General features: G+C 48.4%; 1 protein-coding gene across 3 annotated transcripts; it reads left to right on the top strand.

The window, feature by feature from the left end:
• The first annotated feature begins 249 nt into the window (after window positions 1-249).
• LOC121303214 (inhibitor of nuclear factor kappa-B kinase subunit beta-like) lies at window positions 250-19,866 on the top strand. Of its 3 annotated transcripts, XM_041233771.1 has the most exons (21): window positions 250-493; window positions 1,630-1,762; window positions 1,883-2,047; window positions 2,463-2,557; window positions 6,753-6,870; window positions 7,463-7,532; window positions 9,236-9,324; window positions 10,325-10,414; window positions 10,736-10,860; window positions 12,201-12,308; window positions 12,676-12,805; window positions 13,082-13,276; window positions 13,656-13,770; window positions 14,642-14,765; window positions 15,075-15,226; window positions 15,638-15,699; window positions 15,883-15,992; window positions 16,459-16,508; window positions 17,690-17,789; window positions 19,312-19,421; window positions 19,831-19,866. In XM_041233771.1, exons 3-20 carry the CDS (start codon window positions 1,943-1,945, stop codon window positions 19,331-19,333), a joined length of 1,860 nt encoding a protein of 619 aa, XP_041089705.1. In that variant the 5' UTR covers window positions 250-493; window positions 1,630-1,762; window positions 1,883-1,942; the 3' UTR covers window positions 19,334-19,421; window positions 19,831-19,866. The 3 variants fall into 3 exon arrangements, with proteins under 3 accessions (XP_041089705.1, XP_041089706.1, XP_041089707.1); XM_041233772.1 differs by lacking the exons at window positions 19,312-19,421; window positions 19,831-19,866 and having other exon boundaries at window positions 17,690-18,039; XM_041233773.1 differs by lacking the exons at window positions 15,638-15,699; window positions 19,312-19,421; window positions 19,831-19,866 and having other exon boundaries at window positions 17,690-18,039.
• Window positions 19,867-20,831: the final 965 nt, after the last annotated feature.

The raw sequence follows: 20,831 nt of genomic DNA, 5'->3' as shown, positions 1-20,831 counted from the left end.
ACTCATCAGAGACAGCATGGAGGGCTGAACTGATACTCACACAGGCACTCATCAGAGACAGCATGGAGGGCTGAGCATTAAGCTCGAGTGAGTCGGATCTCAGTCGATGCCTGACACGCAAGCAGTCTCGGGGTGCATACCTGTACCTGCACAGATTGTTGTGTCTCTCCCCCCCACCCTCCTAATACAGGAGGGTTAAAGCACTATATTTCTTTAAGAAGATAGACACACTGTCCACGTGAGGACCAGGAAACCAGAAAAAAAAGTTTCAGGAAGTTACCTTAGAGCAGTGAAACTGGCGAATATAGAGCTTTACAATCAGACAAGAGTACATAATAATTATAGAAGCGTTGCATTTATATAGCCCTCTCACACACGGGAAATAATTTGGCATGTTACATCTTTGCTAAACAAAACAACATGAGCAGCTTTTAAGCCTCTAATAGGCACGGGTCTGTAAATTAGCTGCGCTTAGCAGCCAGGAAGTACAACGGTAAGTAGCGACGCGCGTTTATTTATTATTTATAAGTAAAAGGGGGACCAAAACAACAGAAAACGAAACTCGTTATAAAGTCTGTTTTTTCTGCCGTTTGAAATATCTGACGGAGGTAGAATACTTTCTAAAGTCTGGTGCTGTTTTAAGTCAGTGAGGTACTTGGCTTCTTATTGGCCTGTTCAGACTTTGATCTGATCCAGAGGGAATGGTTGGTTTTTGTATTTAAGGGGTTAAATCGCGCTGGGTCTGCTGATTTCTCTGTGGATGTTTATAGAGGGGCCGATCCTAAATAATATTCGTTTCTTTTTCGCTCAGCCCAACACTGATTTCAGGGTCAGTGCAGCTGGTGAACATGGCTCACGTACATGCCAGTGTTTTGCCAGGGTCCGGAAAGCGCAAACTATATCCTGGCGGCGACTGTGCGTGAGAGAGCATGGGGCTTTTTCTCAGCGTGAGGGCATGGGAGCTGGGCTTGACCCGGCCGCCGAGTGGCAGATTCTGTTCACAATGCAGTACAATGTAATACATTAATACACACGTTATCATTTTTTAATGTAGGATTCAGTCTTTGTTTTTTCCCCCCAAACGTGTACAGCTGCACGTGTAAAAGTTGACCACAGTAAAAAAAAAAAAAAAAAAAAAAAAAAACCAGACACACACAGCAGCGTAATAAGCGTAGTAAGGCATAGGCATGCACAGAAAAGCTCGGAGGGGAATGACAAAGCCCGTACAACAAAATAATTCAAATTCTGGTACGTGCCTGTCACTGTGTTAACAGCATAGTAATCCTCAGAATTCCAGTGGTCAGTTTTAATAAGAGACTTTCCTTACGAGGGAATCCTGAGTGACACCATGTATCCATATGAAATGAATCCATAGAAAAATCATTCAGACTTGCAATGGCAGCTCCAGTTACCTGTTACCTGTGTTCTGTTCTAGAATGCTCTGCTAAATAAGTCCTATTCCAGCTCCTGTTACCTGTGTTTTGTTCTAGAATGCTCTGCTAAATAAGTCCTATTCCAGCTCCTGTTACCTGTGTTTTGTTCTAGAATGCTCTGCTAAATAAGTCCTATTCCAGCTCCTGTTACCTGTGTTCTGTTCTAGAATGCTCTGCTAAATAAGTCCTATTTCAGCTCCAGTTACATCATGCAAAGAATGCAGGCTGGAGACAGACTTAAGAGACCAGATCCGCTGTGCGAATCACCTTGCAGCGATGGAAATAAGACTCATATTGCATAGCAGTTTCACCCAATTCCAGGTTTTAAAGTAAGCCCCAGTGTATAGGTGTCAAGCTCAGGTGTGTCTTATTAAACTCCTGGTAAAACCAGGAATGGATGGAACTGCTGTGCGACGGGAGCCTTATTTCCATCCCTGCCTGTACTGCAGACTGCGCGCACTGTTTCTGTGTCCTCCCGGACTCCTCTCCGTGACCCCAGCTCTGCCAGGATGAGTCGCGCCCCCCCCCAGCAGATTCAGACCAGTGGCCCCTGGGAGATGAAGGAGCGTCTGGGGACGGGGGGCTTTGGAAACGTCATGCGATGGCAGAACAAGGTACGACGGGCCAGGCAAGAATCGCACTGGAATCCCATTTGTAGAACTATAAGCCCCCGAGTCAGCTAGTTTCTGCTGGTGTGAAGGCACTTTTCAACGCGTCTGCTTCAGTTAGATTCTTATTTATTTATTTACATTTTTATACGTCCAAAGTTTTGCATCACCCTGTAGATAGAATGAATTGATTGTGCTTCATGAAGTCGAATGAAAGCTGCTGAATAGTGCGACGTTAACGTATTGAATTACACACCAGTGCTTTGTAGATTGTTCAGGTACAATATTCTGTATAACTACCTTTGAGTCAGGAAGTGAAATAAAGCACTGTACAGAGGGAGCTTGTATATGAGCTGCCTGATACCTCATCACACCCCCAGCGTGGCCGATAAACTAACAGACGCTGTTCCATCGTTCCCAGGACACACAGGAGCAGATCGCCATCAAGCAGTGTCGTCAGGAGCTGAGCCTTCGTAACCGCGAGAGGTGGTGCCTGGAGATTCAGATCATGAAGAAGTGAGCGAGCTCTTATTAAAGTGAAAGCATAGCACAGGGAGAGCATGGGAAAGCACTGTGAAGCACAGAGAGGGATGGTAAAGCATAGGGAAGCATTGTAAAGCACAGAGAGGGATGGTAAAGCATAGGGAAGCATTGTAAAACACAGAGAGGTCTGGTAAAGCATAGGGAAGCATTGTAAAGCACAGAGAGGGATGGTAAAGCATAGGGAAGCATTGTAAAACACAGAGAGGTCTGGTAAAGCATAGGGAAGCATTGTAAAGCACAGAGAGGTCTGGTAAAGCATAGAGAAGCATTGTAAAGCGCAGAGAGGTCTGGTAAAGCATAGGGAAGCATTGTAAAGCGCAGAGAGGTAAAATATGGTAAACTAACTGTTATAAAAGTGTCCCATAGTAAAAGCAGAGTTTTTTTCATTGGTATTATTAATACTGTTCTTTGTGGTATGGTTTTATAAGAGCTCTCTGGTATTGAGTTTGGCTCTTTTAGCAGTGATTTCCACAACTAGGAGGCGTGTGGGCGGCAGCATGTGGGCGCGGGGTTATGGTTTGGGGGTTTGGGGTTTTGGAGACGTGCTTTCTGGGGTCCCGCTGGGGCTGGGCTCCCCTGTGGTTCAGACAGCGTCTGAAAAGAGAATTGAATCGGAGAAAAAAACAAAAACTCAAATTGCAGAGCTTTGATCTTTCTAACCGGAGAGCCGACGCTGGGAGGGGTGTTCCGCAGCCAGGGAAGACTTTTCCTTTGTTTTTTTTTTTTTTTTAGCATTTCATTTTCAAGGGTTGCCTTTCTTTTAAAGTATGATTTACAATCACATCAAAACACAGTCCAGTAAATTGCATCCACAGCCCTTTAATGCCAAGCACCCAGGTCAGCTGCTCAGAGCTGCTGGTCTTGAGTGCATTTTTGTACTAGAATTTCACTAGCTTGTCTTGTTTTAATAGGCTGCTTGTAAATCTGTTCTTGAGTCCTGAAGGTGCACAAGGAATCGAGTGCTTGTTCATCAAACGGTTTCTTCTTGAAAAATCCATTTGAGAGCGACTCGGGGATCAAAAGGAGGAAACTGACCATTCGGACGACCGACCAGACCCATCCTGTCTGTGCATTTAAAACTCACGTTGTTTCGTGCAAAACCTTGTTGCAAAACAGAAATGAAGAAAGTTAGCATTGTTTTATTTAGCGGGACTCACTTCTCCCTTGCACCTTAAAGGGTTAACTCTGCGAACACTGGAATGCCGCTAAACTGAGATGCAGTGAAGAACTGAACTGTGCCAAGCGTGTTCAGACAATCAGAGGTTTGAGAGGACCGAAGTCTGCTTCCTAACCTTGACGAGTGTTGTGTTGTTTAGTTTTCACCCTGCTGTTTACAGATGTCTGCCGCTGTAGCGCTGTACCTCCCCTTTATCTGAGAATAGGGCAAGGCTGCACACATAGAATACCTCTCTCGTCACTCAGCGCGGCGCTTCAAGGTTTTGTTAGTTTCGTTCTTGTTCTGCACAGTTGTTTTGGGAAGCCTGTGTCTGCACACAGTGTCACTGTTCAAAACAATACAGCAGATAAAAGAAAATAACTAAATTGAAAAGATTCAGAAACTACGTTCAGAGCGCCTGGGGCTTCAACCTAAAATCTTTCAAGTGACATCCATAAATCTGTAACGTTTGTACAGCTCTGGCCAAAAGCATTGCATCCCCCTATAGAGTGAACTTGTGCTTCATGCAGTGGAATGAAAGCTGCTGAACAAGGTTAACATATTGAATTGCACACCAGCGCTTTGCAGTTTCCCCAGAAACTTAACGAAAAACTGACAAATTCAGAGACATGGCATTTCCAAATCTGACATAAAATACTGTACCAGCCTTATGGCTTCTGATAGACTTTTTTTTGCGATATCATTTTGTAGTTTCTTTGATTGCACGATGTTAAATGAGAGCTAAATTATGTTCCTATTTTTTTTTTTTTAATCTCAATCTTAGAATTACAGGTGATGCTAAACTTTTGTCCTTCGCTGGACTCTGCATTCCAGTGAAATAGCTTCTGCTCTGGTGGGGTTACTATGGAGATGGTCATGTGTTTTTGTTGCCAGTATTGATTAGCTGTTCTGTACAAGGAATAGTCTTCAGTTTCATGCCACCCTTGTGCAAGCCTGCTGGGTTCAGAGTGGAGGTGCAGGGGTGCTTTGCAGAGGGGAGACGCGTCATTCTTTGTGCTCGGTCCTGGGGCAGACAAACTGTGCTGCAAGCGGTTGGATGCTAGAGGGTGAAAACGCCAGCTCAGGCATTTAGACACAGTTCCACGAGCCAAATAAGGGAATTACTCACTGATCATAATTAGATCATAATAAACAGTACAGCCGTGCAACGTCTTTTAAAAATAAATGCAATTAAAGCAGTGTGTTTTGCATTGTGCCAGGTCCCTGTGCACAGTGGTCCCCAGCTCCTGGTAAACAGAGTCATATAATCTGTGTGGCAGGCTTCCTGAGACCAGAGACCAAACCACAGTCTGTGTGGGGCGGGAGAGACGAGGAGAGACTAGGAGTGTGGTGTGAGAGTCAGGAGAGTTTCGGACGCAAATCAAAAACACAAAAGCAATATATCTTTAGGGTGCTGCTTCTTCCATTTTCCAGGACAGCCTTCTTATTATAATGCTGGCTGCACATTAATAGAGGGGGCAGAGGAAGAAGAATAGTAATAGTTATTAATATTATTATTATTATTATTATTAATGCTAATTAGTAATTTAGAAGATGCTTTTATCCAACGCGTCTCACAGAGACTAAGAGGGTGAACTCTGCTTCATCAACAACCGCTGCTGCTGCAGAGTCTCTTCCAATAGGACCGCGTTTGTTTTGTGTCTGAAGGACGGAGCACAAGGAGGTTCAGTGACTCACTCAGGGTCTCACACAGCGAGTCAGTGGCTGGGATTTGAACCCTCCTGGTATCAAACCCCTTTCTTTAACCACTGGACCACCAAGTTCAATTGTACAGGTACATTGCTGCCCAAGCAGGCTGACAGAGTCCTACCGAGATTGCAGTAAAACCTGAAATGCTAAATTTGCTATGCAGTGGGACTTTCCTTACTGTAAGCTCACAGTTAGACCTGGAATGGCTCCAGCTGTGTTGCACTGTGAGCGTCTTTACATCTGTACTCTGCATGCATCAAGTGAAGCTCTAAATTCTGCTGAATTTCGCGCTCTGCTCGAAAGCTGCTGAATAATGCCACGTTAACATATTGAATCGCACACCGCTTTGTAGCTTTCCGTATGCATAAAATTGTCATTTCAAAATGTCAGCTATCTTTTCAGTGTCGTTGTGCAGTTTCTTTTCATTACACAGTGTTAAATAAAAGATCTCAGTTATGTTAATGTCGCTCTCTTCTTTTTTTCTCAATCCTGAAATTCTCGTTGATGCGACGTTCTTAACCACAGCGGTGGATGATAGATTATCAGCGCAAATAAAGCTCCATTGTTTCCTGCAGGTTTGTGGGAAATCAGGATCTTCCTTTGCCAAGGTCTGTGTGGAGGCTTTGTGTTCTCTGCAGCAGCAGGATGGGTGGGGAGCCCAGGGTGGGGAGCACCCATCACCGCGGCGACACGGCATCCCACAGAAACAGCTTTATAGGGACCTGTAACAGTGTGTGCATTCTTGGTATTAAGTCTGCTGTTTTGAAGATGTTTGTTCCATGGTGAAGCTGAATGTGAATTTGGAGAGGTGTAGCCGCCACTCCGGCTCACTGGGGGCTGATAAATATTTATTTATTTATTTGTTTGTTTGTTTATTTGGACACATAATTGAGGATGCATTACATCTCACACCTATGCGAGAGTGTGGTGTGTTTTGTGTGTTGTGTAGTGTGTGTGTTTGTGTGTACCAGTGTGTTGAGTTATGCTGTGTGTTTGTGTATGGGTTTTGTATTGTGTGTGTGTGTGTTCTGTTGTGTAGTTTGTCTGTTGTTTGTGTTTGTGTTTTGTATTGTGTGTGTGTGTGTGTGTTGTTTCTGTGTGTGTTCTGTTGTGTAGTTTGTATGTTGTGTGTTTGTGAATGGATTTTGAATTGTGTGTGTGTGTTTTGTTTGTGTGTGTGTTCTGTTGTGTAGTTTGTATGTTGTGTGTGTTTGTGTGCGGGCACATAAAGCCTACAACCCCGCTGAGCCCCCCTCCCCTAACCTCCCTGCCCCTCGCCCCTCTCCCCTCGCCCCTCTCCAGGTTGAATCACGTCAACGTGGTGGCAGCGCGGGAGGTTCCGGAGGGGCTGCAGAAACTCAACACCAACGACCTGCCGCTTCTCGCCATGGAGTACTGCCAGGGAGGGGACCTGCGCAAGGTGAGGGGGGCACTGCCAGGGAGGGGACCTGCGCAAGGTGAGGGGGGCACTGCCAGGGAGGGGACCTGCGCAAGGTGAGGGGGGCACTGCCAGGGAGGGGACCTCTGCAAGGTGAGGGGGGCACTGCCAGGGAGGAGACCTGCGCAACGTGAGTGGGGCACTGCCAGGGAGGGGACCTGCGCAAGGTGAGGGGGGCACTGCCAGGGAGGGGACCTGCGCAAGGTGAGGGGGGCACTGCCAGGGAGGGGACCTGCGCAAGGTGAGGGGGGCACTGCCAGGGAGGAGACCTGCGCAAGGTGAGGGGGGCACTGTCAGGGAGGGGACCTGCGCAAGGTGAGGGGGGCACTGCCAGGGAGGGGACCTGCGCAAGGTGAGGGGGGCAGTGCCAGGGAGGGGACCTGCTCAAGGAGGTGTTGGCTGCGCAAGGTAAGTTGTGGTTTTATAAAACAAGGGTTTCGTATAATTTGGAATTCGAGAACTTAAATGATTTTGTTATACCTATTAATACGTCTTTGGTCTGACTAACTATGAGCGATGGCTGGATACTCTCTCTCTCTCTCTCTCTCTCTCTCTCTCTCTCTCTCTCTCTCAGTACGTGAACACTCTAGATAATTGCTGCGGGATGCGGGAGGGCTCGATTCTGATCCTGCTGTCAGATATCGGTGAGTCAGTTTTGAGGAGAGGGCTGGAGACCCGGGTTCTGCCGTTCTCACCACAAGCTTTTTAAACAGTAAAAACAGAAACACCCATCCCACAGCCTCCTAGCAAAGCAGTCATCCGGAAAGCAGCGGAAGCATTTTCACAGGCACACCCATCCTCTTCCTCACAGAATACAGACACGCTGAGTAAAGTCAGAGCAGGAGAAAGGGTGGAGGGCTGGCAGATTAACCATGAGGGGGAAAGGAGTCCCTGTCACTTCCACTTCCTCCCACCTGTCCGTCAGAAATAACCCGGCAGGAACTGCCGTGGCAGTCGTGAGTCACCGTGACATCAGCGTGACTTCATCAGCAGCGAGGTGACTGCGCTGCTTTGTTCTCCAGCAGTGGCCAAACCTTTTACATCATCACCTTATAGAATGAAGTGATTTTCCTTCATAAAGTGGAAGGAAACCTGCTGGATAACGTTTCTCTACCACGTTGACTTACACACCGCTGTGTAGTTCTCCAGATACTTAATGAAAACATTTTGACAAATGAGACATTTTAAAATCTAACGTGAGATACTGTGCTATGGTTATGGCTTCCAGTTCACTTCTGCAATATTTAATTTATTGATTTATTGCATTTATGTATCGCTTTTTATACAAACGTATCGCAAAGCACTGGACAGAAAAAGAGAACAAACCACAATGCATTTGTATAGCAGGTCACACACACACACACAACTGCCACAATCAGACCGTTTCAATCTCAGATTACACATAATAACACAAAAGCAGCAAAGTTACGTTAAAACCCACGCAGATAAGAAAGCCGTTTTATAAAAGTGTGTTTCTAGTCTTGACTTGCAAACTGTAACGGTCCCAGCTTCCCTGACAAACGAAGGAAGAGCATCCCATAATTTCGGAGCTCTGCAAGAAAAAGCCCTCCCTCCTTCCGCGTCCTGTGATCTCAGAGTGCGGTTTGGAAGAGACGGGGTCAGTAACTCCTGCAAATAACAAACTGCTATAACAGTAATAATAATAATAATAATAATAATAATAATAATAATAATAATAATAATGCAGAATTCCTGGACCCCAGAGGGCGTTAGTCAGGGAATCTTGGGTTGGTTTCCTCAGGAAATCTTGCAGCCGTTTCAGTTCCCCCTGGGGCTGGGATGAGGTCACAGTGAGCATGCCCACCTGCCAGCTGTGTGAGTCACGGGTTCAAGGTCACAGGGAGACGGGCACTCAAACACACGCATACAGCGCCAGGGTCGTGCATTCTACATGCGCACTCAAACACGCACAGCATCGCACACGCTCACTGGGGTGGATGCAGCAAAATGCCAAGTAATTAGAGACAGTGTTTAACCTGCATGGTGTTCCATAGCTACAGCTGCCACCAAAAGAGACATTAAATACAAAAATTAGATCACAGAAAAGTCTACCAGAAGCCCTAATAGTGTTCAGTAGTATTTCCTGTTAGATTTCAAAGTGTCCCATTTCTATAGGGTAAACTTTTGCCCATAGCTGTAGACTCCCACGCAGCCACACAGGGCTGGTCTCTTCCCCAGCCTACCCAGGATTTATCACGGGCAGCAAGCTTCTAAATATCAACTCTGCTTGAAAATCTTAAGGAAAGAAGGAATGTAACTGTCCCTCTCTCTCACTCCTCCTCCCTCCCTCTCTCTCCCTCTCTCTTTCTCTTTCTCTCCCTCTCAGCCTCAGCGCTGCGCTATCTCCACGAGAACAGGATCATCCACCGTGACCTGAAGCCGGAGAACATCGTGCTCCAGCAGGGGGAGCAGCGGGTGAGTGAGCCGGGTTCGAGCTCCTGGGAGAGGCAGCGGAGCACACAGCGAGGGCAGCAGCCAGGCCGCTTCACTGTGCTCCTTGCAGCTGCTCAACCCGGGCATTTCAGATTTAAAAGCCCGTGCTGTTTTGAAAACGCCCCCTGGGTGCCCCAGTTTACACATGCGATGTGAACATCAGGGTTATTTAAGAATGAAAGGGGTATCTCTGCTACAGAAAGTGTTGTTTTGAGCTTCCTAAATAAAAGAAGTCATGCATTATCGTTACAGTGCAGTGGGAAACAGGGCTCTGGAAAATTCTGCAACAAAAAAAAACAAACATTGAGACTTGTAAAGCCACGTGACAAATCTTGAACTCCACAAGGATGATGGAAGGTGTGAGGTGGTTTTAAACTTGTCTCATGGAGCTGCTGTTCAGCTCTGCTGCCTCATCTCTCTTTAAGGCTGTATGGTTTGGCCCGGACAGCGCTGTTTCGAGCTCCCCTGGGACCATGCCCCCCCCCATCCAATGCCATTTCAGCTTCCCTCCCACCCTGAGCCAACTGTTATCAGGAGGCCCACGCAGCAAACATGGAACAATAAAACTGCTTCCTGGAAACCAAAGGTCACCGAGCGCTGTCACGGAATTTAAGATGTGTTTGATCGGTCGTCCCCGAGCCTCTCTGCTCTTTTACGTCAGTCAGCTTCGTGTTTCCATTCCCCCCGGTGCTGGGACCTGGCGTCTGTGGCATGCCACTCTGTGATGCCCCACTGTTTCCTTCTCTGTGACCCACCCTCCCAAAATCACTCATTGCTGGAATGCGTAACAATGTAGACAGTACCGACATGCTGTGATGCGTTTTCACATCTTAAATATTGATTTTGGATCATAACCCTGTGCTGCCCTGTACTTGCAAGTCTCCGTGGATAAAGGTGTCTGCCAAATAAATAATCATAATAATAATAAGGCAGACTTTGTTGTAAAGTGCGTCACTGTCTCTGTATCTCCCTGTCTTTGCAGCTGATCCACAAGATCATTGATCTGGGCTACGCCAAGGAGCTGGACCAGAGCAGCCTGTGCACCTCCTTCGTGGGAACCCTGCAGTACCTGGTGAGGCTCCAGCGCCACCCTTACCCTTACCCTAACCCTTACCCTAACCCTTCACCGCACAGATCCATTGGCCCCCTTGTTAAGAAAGGTTACTGGAATCACTTTGGGTTCTCTTATCGGACAGGGGGTAATTTTTCCTTTGTTAAAAAAAATTAAAAATGCATGCGTAAATATACAAAGTGAATGTCTTTTATAAGAATGTAGCCCCAAAGTTTAATGGTAGCAGTGATGGCACAGAGACTGCAATAATAACCCTAACACTAATGTCTTTGGTTAATGCGAATGTTCTCCCTGTTCCCCGTGGCTGTGTTTGCCTCCCAGGCTCCGGAGCTGCTGGAGCAGCGCAAGTACACAGTGACGGTGGATTACTGGAGCTTCGGCACCCTGGTGTTCGAGTGCATCACAGGCTTCAGACCTTTCCTACCCACCTGGCAGCCTGTGCCCTGGTACGAGCCTCTGGCCCCTCACAGATCCCCTCTCATAAGACTCCGATTGCATAGCAGTTTCACCCTCTCCAGGTTTTACTACCAGCTATTATTATTATTATTATTATTATTATTATTATTATTATTATTATTATTATTATTTATTTCATACCCAGGGTGACTTACAGTTGTATATAAAAATACATATCAAGAATTACAGTACAGTTAAGAGCAAGATACAAAATACAATGACTTCAGCCCTAATAAGAGCAAATACAAAACCCAGTACGATTTGATATCGGGGCAGCTCAGGAGCAGAGAACAGTGTTACGTCAGGGTTAGATACAAGTGCAGGTGAAATACAAGATACTAGAGACTGGGTTCAGTGCAGGATTAAATACAGTAAAATAGGGAGCAGATCAGTGCAAGTTAGTGTGCATTGAAGTGCTGGATAGTGCAGAAGGGAAGAGTTTTGCAGGTGTTGTCTGAAGAGCTGTGTCTTGAGGAGGTGCTGGAAGGTTTTCAGGGACTGGGTAGTCCCGACACCCGTAGGAAGGTTGTTCCACCACTGCGGGGTGAGGGCGGAGACTGTCACTGTGTGTATAGGTAACAAGCCAGAGAGTTTCTTATTAAAGTCCCTGCAAAACCAGGAATGGATCAAACCGCTATGCAACGGGAGTCTTCATTTCCACCACAGAATACAATGAAGCAAACAGCCCGTTCACTTCACCTCCTTTTTAAACAGTGACAGTGAGGCATGAGTTAAATTTTCAGAACCTGTTCCTGGGCGCGGCTGGGCTGTGACCTCTCTGCTCTCGGTCCCTCGTGGGCAGTTGTTTTTCAGGCTGTTCTGCTGGATTTCTGAGAACTTGGACGGGTCTGGCATGGTTTTCTGTTAAAGTGCGTTTGTAGAAGGACCCCAGGAGGGAAGCACAGCATTCCAATCCTGGCTGTGCCAAGATTTGATTCCATTACACTCGCCTTTGTTTTAAGCCGCTCAATTTCATAAAGCTGGAACACCCGTTTCCGTATTGTTTTCAAAAGCTGTTAGAAAAGAAAAAAACAAAAAAGACACTTGCTAGCTATTTCTAAAGATTATATATCCATAAACAGCTTTTTCCTGTTGCTTGCAAACCATTGAAAACACACACAATACAATACTCTGGCACTTGAATGCCTCATGGCTCTTTTCACGGTCCCATTAGAAGGAGGGTGTGTGCTTGTGTGTGCGTGTGCGTGTGTATGTGTGCGTGTGCATGTGCTGGTCTTGCCCCCAGTAGGCTGGACCCTTGCAGAGGTGTGAATGCCTCTAGTTCCAGGGGGCGCCTAGTCTTTCATAACCGGGCTGCTCTCTTGGGCAGGCACACCAAGCTGAAGCAGAAACAGGAAGATGACATCGTGGTTTATGAAGACCTGAGTGGAGAGGTGAAGTTCTCCAAACACCTTCCCTACCCCAACAACCTCAACAGGTGGGTCCCCTCACCCCAGCTCCCTGCCCTCCGCACAGCACCGGCTGTGTCTCAGGAACCACTCTTCCAGCCGGGATGCAATCTGGCACAGGCATTCCTTCTCACAGGTCCTGGAGGGTTTTCCCAGTGTCCAGTCAGCTGCCATGCTGGCTGCTACTGACTGTTGGTTGTAGGCTACTAAAAGCTCACTATATATATATATCATTTTAAATGGCTTTCTGTAAAGTTGGCCTTCCTATCACTTTATTTTGTTATGTTGAATTAGTTTCAAGTCCAGGATTATTAGTATGAGAATGATGATGATTATTGTGATGGTTGCTGTGCTGTGTCGGGACCCCCTTGTAAACGAGCCCCGCCACTCCCCAAGGTTCCTCTTGGTGAAGATGGAGTGCTGGCTGCAGACCATGCTGAAGTGGAACCCCCAGAAGAGGGGCACAGACCCCATGTACGGACCCAACGGCTGCTTCAAAGCGCTGGATGACATCCTGGGACTGAAGGTGAGCTCACTGTCTCTCTGTCCGGGGATGGGAATGAAGACCCCCGCTGCGTAGCGGTTTGATCCGTTCCTGGTTTCACTGTGAGTTTAATAAGACACTCAGTTGAGCTTGTTACCTGTACCCACTGGGGCTGATCAAGCTGGTATGAGGCGAGATGGGAGTAAGATGCCTATTGCAGAGCACTTTCACCTATCCCAGGTTTGAATATGTGTAGATTAGCCCCCTGTGTGTAGGTAACAAGCTCAGGGTTTTTAAACTCCACTTCTCTCCCGCTAGCTGGTTCATGTGCTCAACATGGTGAGCGCTGAGATCCACACCTTCCCCGTCACGGACCGGACCAGTGTGCTGGAGCTGCAGGAGCGAATCGCCATGGAGACGCACATCGAACCAGCCAATCAGGAGCTGCTGCTGGAGGCAGGGCTACCCCTCGACCCCCAGAAAGAGGCTGCAGAGTGCGCCGTCGACTACAAGGTGAGACAATCCCCCTGCTGAGCCATCCGTTAGCCAGTCACCCAGGGCTGGGATCAGGGGTCCCTTTGCAGAGCGGTCTGAGATGTTTCACTGTGAGCTTCGCTAGAGACACGTTCAGCCCATCGGAGCTCGTCCGGTTACTCGCAGTTGATTGATCTCTGAAGTTTGTGAAGACGGGTAAAGGATCCCAGGGATTCAGCATCAACAACTTGTTAATTCTTGGTCTCAGTGGCCCCTGCGTGTCTGTGGATCCCCTGTGTCTCAGTGGCCCCTGTGTGCCCCCCTGTGTCTCACTGGCTCCTGTGTGGGCCCCTCTGTGTCTCAGTGGCCTCTGTATGCCCCCTCTGTGTCTCAGTGGCCCACGTGTTTCTCTTTGCAGTTGATTGATGGCCGCCGGACGGACATGCCGCTGGTCTTCCTGTTCGACAGGAGCAAGAGCAGCTACGAGCCCCAGTTCAGCCAGCTGCCCGTGCCAGACAACATCAAGTTCGTGCGTGAGTAAAGACAAAAAAACTGATGAAACGTTTCGAAATCTGACACGAAATACTACTGTACTGATAGTATGGCTTCCAGTAGACTTTTTTGGGATTTATTTATTTATTTATTTTTAAATAATTTTGTAGTTAGTAGTTACAGTGACGATGCTAAAGAAAAGATCCAAGTTACGTTCATAAACTTTTTTTTTTTTTTTAAATGGTGTCAATTTAAAAATTCTGTAGGGTGACGCTTTTACCATAGCTGTGTGCGTGCGTGCGTGCGTGTGTCTATATATATATAAATATGTAAATATAGAGCTGTACAGTCTTACACACACATAGCCGATATTTATAATGTATAGAAAGCAATGGAGGGGCTCTCCAGGCTGATATTATTATTATAGCACAAGGAGGTTCAGTGACTTGTTCAGGGTCTCACACACACACACAAGGAGGTTCAGTGACTTGCTCAGGGTCACTCACTGGTCCCAGACTGAACGTGTTCAGTGTGTTCCTCCAAGTCACCTGAACGAGTCCCCAGAGGAGGTTTGTGTGTTCCTCAGGTGTCCCTCAGCACAAGGAGGTTCCACACACTTGCTCAGGGTCTCACACACACACACAAGGAGGTTCAGTGACTTGCTCAGGGTCTCACACACACACACAGGGAGGTTCAGTGACTTGCTCAGGGTCTCACACACACACACAAGGAGGTTCAGTGACTTGCTCAGGGTCACACACACACACACACAAGGAGGTTCAGTGACTTGCTCAGGGTCTCGCACAGGGTTAGGGTCGGGGTTAGCACTGGATCTCTGGGCGAGTGGAGCTTCCTAACAGCTTGATTGAATATCACCCCTGGGTTGTGCTTGTCTCGTTCTGCGTGGCACAGAGACAGACCCGGAGAAGGTGCTGCCGTACAGCCCGCTGAGACGCATGTGGAGCCAGGCATGGCACACCACCCACACCCTGAAGGAGAACTGGCAGCGCGTCCAGCAGGGGCAGAAAGCAGCGCTGTAAGGGTCCTCACTGAGGCACACTGTACTTTATATATACAGGGCTGGGAAGGAGACTCCCGTTGTAGAGCCGTTTGATCCATTCCTGGGTTCACCAGGAGTTTAATAATCAGACACACCTGAACTTGTTACCTAGACACACTGGGGCTAATCAAGCTTGAGCTGGAGTGGGCAAAACTGCTGTGCAACGGGAGTCTTTTATCCATCCCTGCATTATATACAGATATATACATTTATATACATATATACAATAACCTGCAGAGCCTGACTCTCATTATTCTCTCCTCTCTTCTCCTCTCCTGTCATCAGTATGAGCCTCTTGCGGCACAATGGCACTCTGTCCAAGCAGAAGAATGAGATGATCTCCATGCAGCAGCGGCTCAAGGCCAAGCTGGACTTCTTCAAGAGCAGCATCCAGCTGGACATGGAGAAGTACCTGGAGCAGAAGGGCAGCGGCATCGGTGAGGGAGGGAGAGGGGAAGGGAGGTGGGGCAGGAATGGTGGGGAGGTAGGGAGGAAGAGGGGAAGGGATGGAGGGAAAGGGAGAGATGGGAGAGAGGGAGACGGGGGTAGTTATTGAGCAGAAGGGAGACTGAAACAAAACAGCACTGTCCCATACTGATGAGACAACCTGCCACAGCCAGGAAGGGCATTTCAGATACAAGGCAGCCAGGTTTGACTGCGAGCTGAGCTGAGCTGAGCTGAGCTACTGTGTTCATAGTAAAATCTGGAGTGGCTCAGTCTTGTACCCGATTCGCACGGCCTGCTGTGAATGGCAGTTGCAATGATCGTGCTTCAGTTATTTAGCGAGTGTTGGTCAGGCATTGCTTCCAATGTAAGGATATAGAAGAGCCTCCTTTCTCTCCCTGCAGCCTCAGAGAAGATGATTTCAGCTTGGAGGGAGATGCAGCAGGCAGCGCTGAGCTGTGGGCAGGTAGGGGCTCAGAACAGCGCACTCAGGATCCCAAACAAGGCAGTGCAACCACTCCTCAGATGGCATATTCTTTAATACAATAGTTACATTTCTGCACTAGTGAACCTCCTGGAAACAAGCCCCTTTCTTTAACCACAGGAGGGGGGGGGGTTGAAGGAAGTCACGGCTGCTTTGTGTTTGCAGATGGAGGAGGTGACTCACCTGGATGTCCAGATGATGGCGCTGCAGACCGACATTGTGGATCTGCAGAGGACTCCGTCAGGGTGGAAATACGGAGACACACTCGATGGGCTGTGAGTCCCGGGAGGGGAGGAGGGAGGGCTGCACGAAACAAAGGACAAATACGCTGACAGCATGCCTGCAGAATTCATCCAGGTTTCACTGATTCACTGACCAGGAAAGCGGTTATATTAATTATTATTAATTAGTCATTTAGCAGACGCTTACAGAGACTAAGGGGGTGAACTCTGCTTCATCAACAACCGCTGCTGCTGCAGAGTCTCTTCCAATAGCACCTCGCTTGTTTTGCGTCTCATCTGAAGGACGGAGCACAAGGAGGTTCAGTGACTTGCTCAGGGTCTCACGCAGCGAGTCAGTGGCTAGGATTTGAACCTCCTGGTATCAAGCCCCTTTCTTTAACCACAGGACCACCAAGCCTGTATGGGTTCAGCTCAGTAATTCAAGGTGCAGGTGGAAGACAGACTAAGGGCAGCGTGACAGTCAGGTCAGATACTGACTCTCTAACCTGTTCCCCCGCAGAGAGGCGAAATCCATGGAGCTGTATCGCAGACTGAGGGAGAAGCCTCGAGGTAAGAGCAGCACTTCACTGTGAAATGCGTGTCGGAGGAGCCCCTGAGTCATTAACCCTGTGAACAGCGTGTCGGAGGAGCCCCTGAATCATTAACCCTGTGAACAGCGTGTCGGAGGAGCCCCTGAATCATTAACCCTGTGAACAGCGTGTCGGAGGAGCCCCTGAATCATTAACCCTGTGAACAGCGTGTCGGAGGAGCCCCTGAATCATTAACCCTGTGAACAGCGTGTCGGAGGAGCCCCTGAATCATTAACCCTGTGAACAGCGTGTCGGAGGAGCCCCTGAGTCATTAACCCTGTGAACAGCGTGTCGGAGGAGCCCCTGAGTCATTAACCCTGTGAACAGCGTGTCGGAGGAGCCCCTGAGTCATTAACCCTGTGAACAGCGTGTCGGAGGAGCCCCTGAGTCATTAACCCTGTGAACAGCGTGTCGGAGGAGCCCCTGAGTCATTAACCCTGTGAACAGCGTGTCGGAGGAACCCCTGAATCATTAACCCTGTGAACAGCGTGTCGGAGGAGCCCCTGAGTCATTAACCCTGTGAACAGCGTGTCGGAGGAGCCCCTGAGTCATTAACCCTGTGAACAGCGTGTCGGAGGAGCCCCTGAGTCATTAACCCTGTGAACAGCGTGTCGGAGGAGCCCCTGAGCCCCTGAGTCATTAACCCTGTGAACAGCGTGTCGGAGGAGCCCCTGAGTCATTAACCCTGTGAACAGCGTGTCGGAGGAGCCCCTGAGTCATTAACCCTGTGAACAGCGTGTCGGAGGAGCCCCTGAGTCATTAACCCTGTGAACAGCGTGTCGGAGGAGCCCCTGAGTCATTAACCCTGTGAACAGCGTGTCGGAGGAGCCCCTGAATCATTAACCCTGTGAACAGCGTGTCGGAGGAGCCCCTGAGTCATTAACCCTGTGAACAGCGTGTCGGAGGAGCCCCTGAGTCATTAACCCTGTGAACAGCGTGTCGGAGGAGCCCCTGAGTCATTAACCCTGTGAACAGCGTGTCGGAGGAGCCCCTGAGTCATTAACCCTGTGAACAGCGTGTCGGAGGAGCCCCTGAGTCATTAACCCTGTGAACAGCGTGTCGGAGGAGCCCCTGAATCATTAACCCTGTGAACAGCCTCTTTGTCGAGTGCTAGTTATTGCTGTGTTGTTTGCAATTGTTACAGCTCCTCTCCCTCCTCAGACCAGCGCAGCTCCGGTGACTGCCAGGACATTGTGCGTCTCGTGGTTCAGGCTGTGCAGATCTACGAGAAGAAGCTGAAGGATTTCTACACACACCTCAGGTAATGTGCGCTGTGCCGGGCTGGGGTGGGACCAGCATGCACTGCAGGGGAGCTCCGTTCTGCTTTCAGTTACCGCTTTGTAGTTCTCCAGATACTTCACAGGGAAAAAATGACAACAGTGGAAAAATGTGGCATTTCGAAACCTAACATGAAATACTACTCTACTGCTATTGTGACTTCTTTCAGGTAGACTTTTGCGATTTTGTAGTTAATTTATTACACAGTGTTACGTGAAAGATCTAAATTATGTTCTTACAGTTTTTTTTTTTTTTTTTTTTTTTTTTTTTTTTTTTAAATTATGTCTCAATCCTAAAATTCTAGGCGATGCAAAAGTTTTGGCCAGAGCTGTATTTATACAGCAGTTAACTGCCTATAGAAAAAAACAGCGAAGAAATCCTGCAGCACTGTGCACTGCACTACAGCGTAGACCAGGGGTGTCCAGTCACAGTCCTGGAGGGCCGTTCCACTCCAGGTTTGTTTAACAGATACAATGAGAAGGAACGACTTCAGGGTCTGGATGGAGGTTTATTTAACTGGTTCAGTTAAACAATTCAGAACAGGGTTGGAACAAAGACCAGGACTGGAGTGGAGCCCATGTGGCCGCTCCCCTGATGTACACTGTAATGCCCACGCCTGTGTTTGAGCTGAGTGTTTGTGATGACGGGGGGTGCAGTCCCTGAGCGCTGCTCCCTGCTGTCTCCCTGCTGTCTCCCTGCTGTCTCCCTGCAGTCTCCCTGCCTCACTCCCCTCCCGCTCCCCTGAGGTACACTATAATGCCCACGCCTGTGTTTGAGCTGAGTGTTTGTGATGACGGGGGGTGCAGTCCCTGAGTGCTGCTCCCTGCGGTCTCCCTGCTGTCTCCCTGCGGTCTCCCTGCGGTCTCCCTGCTGTTTCCCTGGCTCACTCCCCTCCTGCTCCCCTGCAGTAAGACGGTGGTGTGCCGGCAGAAGGTGATGGAGCTGCAGCCCCAGGTGGAGGGGCTGCTTCAGCAGATGAGTGTGAGTGAAAGGATGGTCTGGAGCCTGCAGGAGAGGAGGCAGAAGGAGCTCTGGAACCTGCTCAAGGTGGCCTGTCACGGGCCCTTGGACCCCCTCGTTGCCGCACCCCACCCCCCTACAGACACACTCAGGAGTCCCCCCGGGGGCCCCCCCTGTGTGAGTGATCTGTGTGAGTGAAAAGCCTGTGTCCTCATGCAGCCAGACCCAGCTCTGGACAAAAACATTGCACTTAACAGAAAAACTGATGAATTGAGAAATGTCAGAAATCTAACATGAAATACTACTGTGCTATTATTATGGCTTCCAGTAGACTATTGCGATATCATTGTGTAGTTTGTTAAATAAAAGATCTAAATTCTGTTCATGTCATTTTTTTCTTTGCACTGATTGTAGCTGGAAGCCGTGATCCTGATCCAGGGTGGTCGTGGTTTCCTGTTTCTCTTGTTGCTGATGACAATGTCACTCTCCCTGCACAGTGACGTTGACGATGGTGATAGCAATAACAGCCGCTGCCTCTCTTTCAGAGTAAGGTGCGCAGCCCGTTGAGTGGCAGCCCAGAGGGGGGAGCCCCGTCCCAGCTCGTCTCTCCCGGGCGATCCCTGAGCAGGACACTGCCGGATGAGACCCGCTGCAGGTGAGCAGAACTGGGAAACCGGGCTTCGGGACAACCCAACTGAATCCTTCAGAGTACAAGGGACATGCGTGCATGCGTGCATGTGTGTTTGTGTGTGTGTGTGTGTGTGTGTGTGTGTGTGTGTGTGTCCCACACAAGTAAAAAACAATGCTGACTTTTGTTGTTTTATTGCAATTATTTTTTTGCATGAAACATCAGGGTTTTAAAATTTAATGACAGGTTTGTATCCAAATTGTCAATTTCGTTTGAGATGCTCTCAAGTGTATTTTTTAAGAAGAAACCTGTTTGAACAGCCTCTCGATTCCTTGTGCACCTCAGTGGGGAAAGAGGGAGGGAGGGAGGGAGGGAGGGAAGAGTAGAACTAAGGATATTAACCAGCGTGTTTGTTTCCCTGCTGTGGTCTCTGCAGAGACGACTCTCTCCTGGTGATCAAGGAGAGAGAGGCGCTTGAACGCTTGGGTGACAGCAGCACTTTAACAGAATTGTGGGTTTTGAATTATATATATATAAGTTAATATGACGTTTATGTGCACTGTTAATTTGGGTCGAGTTCTGATTGTAATGCACCTAGTTTTCATCATGTTGGTCATTTTTATTATTGTTTTTTAATTGTTCAGGGGCCCTGTGCAAGTGCATCTAATTAATCTGGATACATTCCCTTAATCAAGGATGTTGGGTTTCCATGAGCTTCTAAAGCTGAGGGAACACGAAGTGGCTTTGCTGCTCGGACCTTGGTTTCAGGCCACTGCATGACACACCAGGGGAGACCTCAGGGGTTGCCTCAGACGAGGTCTCAAGCCGCTGTCCCTGGAACAAGAAAAGTGCCTTCGTGTTCCCTCAGCTCAAAGCAGCACCTCAACAAGCCGAGCCCAGTGGTATCCAGTACTCCCTGCTGCTGTGTAACTGAGTCGGGTGTCTGCGTGTCACAGGTCCTGCAGCAGTGGGACTGGCTGTACGAAGAGGAGCTCTCCAGGCTCGAGGCACAGGAGAGTCTGTAAAGAACCGGAGCAGCACAGTGTACTGTACGTGGTCCCCTTTGCCTTGACTGACGAAAGTGCACAGACCAGAGGTTGCGAGAACACTGAACATTTCCCCGAGGTGTGCAGCAGCACCACCCTCTTGTGGAGAGAGTCTGGTACTGCAGCTTCCGTGCTTCCGGTTAAGGACTGGTTATTATGTTGCCGTTTCTGTCGGGTTACCATGGCTCCAAACCGAGGAGTAGAAACCCGGCAACGCAATCATCCCATTGGTCCTACTGGCTCACACTGAGAAGCGGAGATTCCTGACAGACGCAATGCAATGCAATGCGCCTACAATATTGCTACTTATAGCTTGTATGTGTTACTGTATGTTTGAAGTGGGAGGGAGTCTGTTTCTATTAACAGGTATTGCAGTCATTGTATATATATA

This window comes from Polyodon spathula, chromosome 31 (assembly GCF_017654505.1).
Source record: "Polyodon spathula isolate WHYD16114869_AA chromosome 31, ASM1765450v1, whole genome shotgun sequence".
Classification (NCBI taxonomy): domain Eukaryota; kingdom Metazoa; phylum Chordata; class Actinopteri; order Acipenseriformes; family Polyodontidae; genus Polyodon; species Polyodon spathula.
This window is presented reverse-complemented; position numbering and strand designations above follow the sequence as displayed.

What these genes read in the sequence shown, in the direction of transcription:
- LOC121303214 (XM_041233771.1), top strand. Translation starts at nt 1,943, where the DNA reads ATGAGTCGCGCCCCCCCCCAGCAGATTCAGACCAGTGGCCCCTGGGAG. An exon ending in AGGGAGGGGACCTGCGCAAG is followed by an intron (nt 6,871 to 7,462) that starts GTGAGGGGGGCA and finishes TCTCTCTCTCAG; the next exon opens with TACGTGAACACTCTAGATAA. An exon ending in GGAGACACACTCGATGGGCT is followed by an intron (nt 15,993 to 16,458) that starts GTGAGTCCCGGG and finishes GTTCCCCCGCAG; the next exon opens with AGAGGCGAAATCCATGGAGC.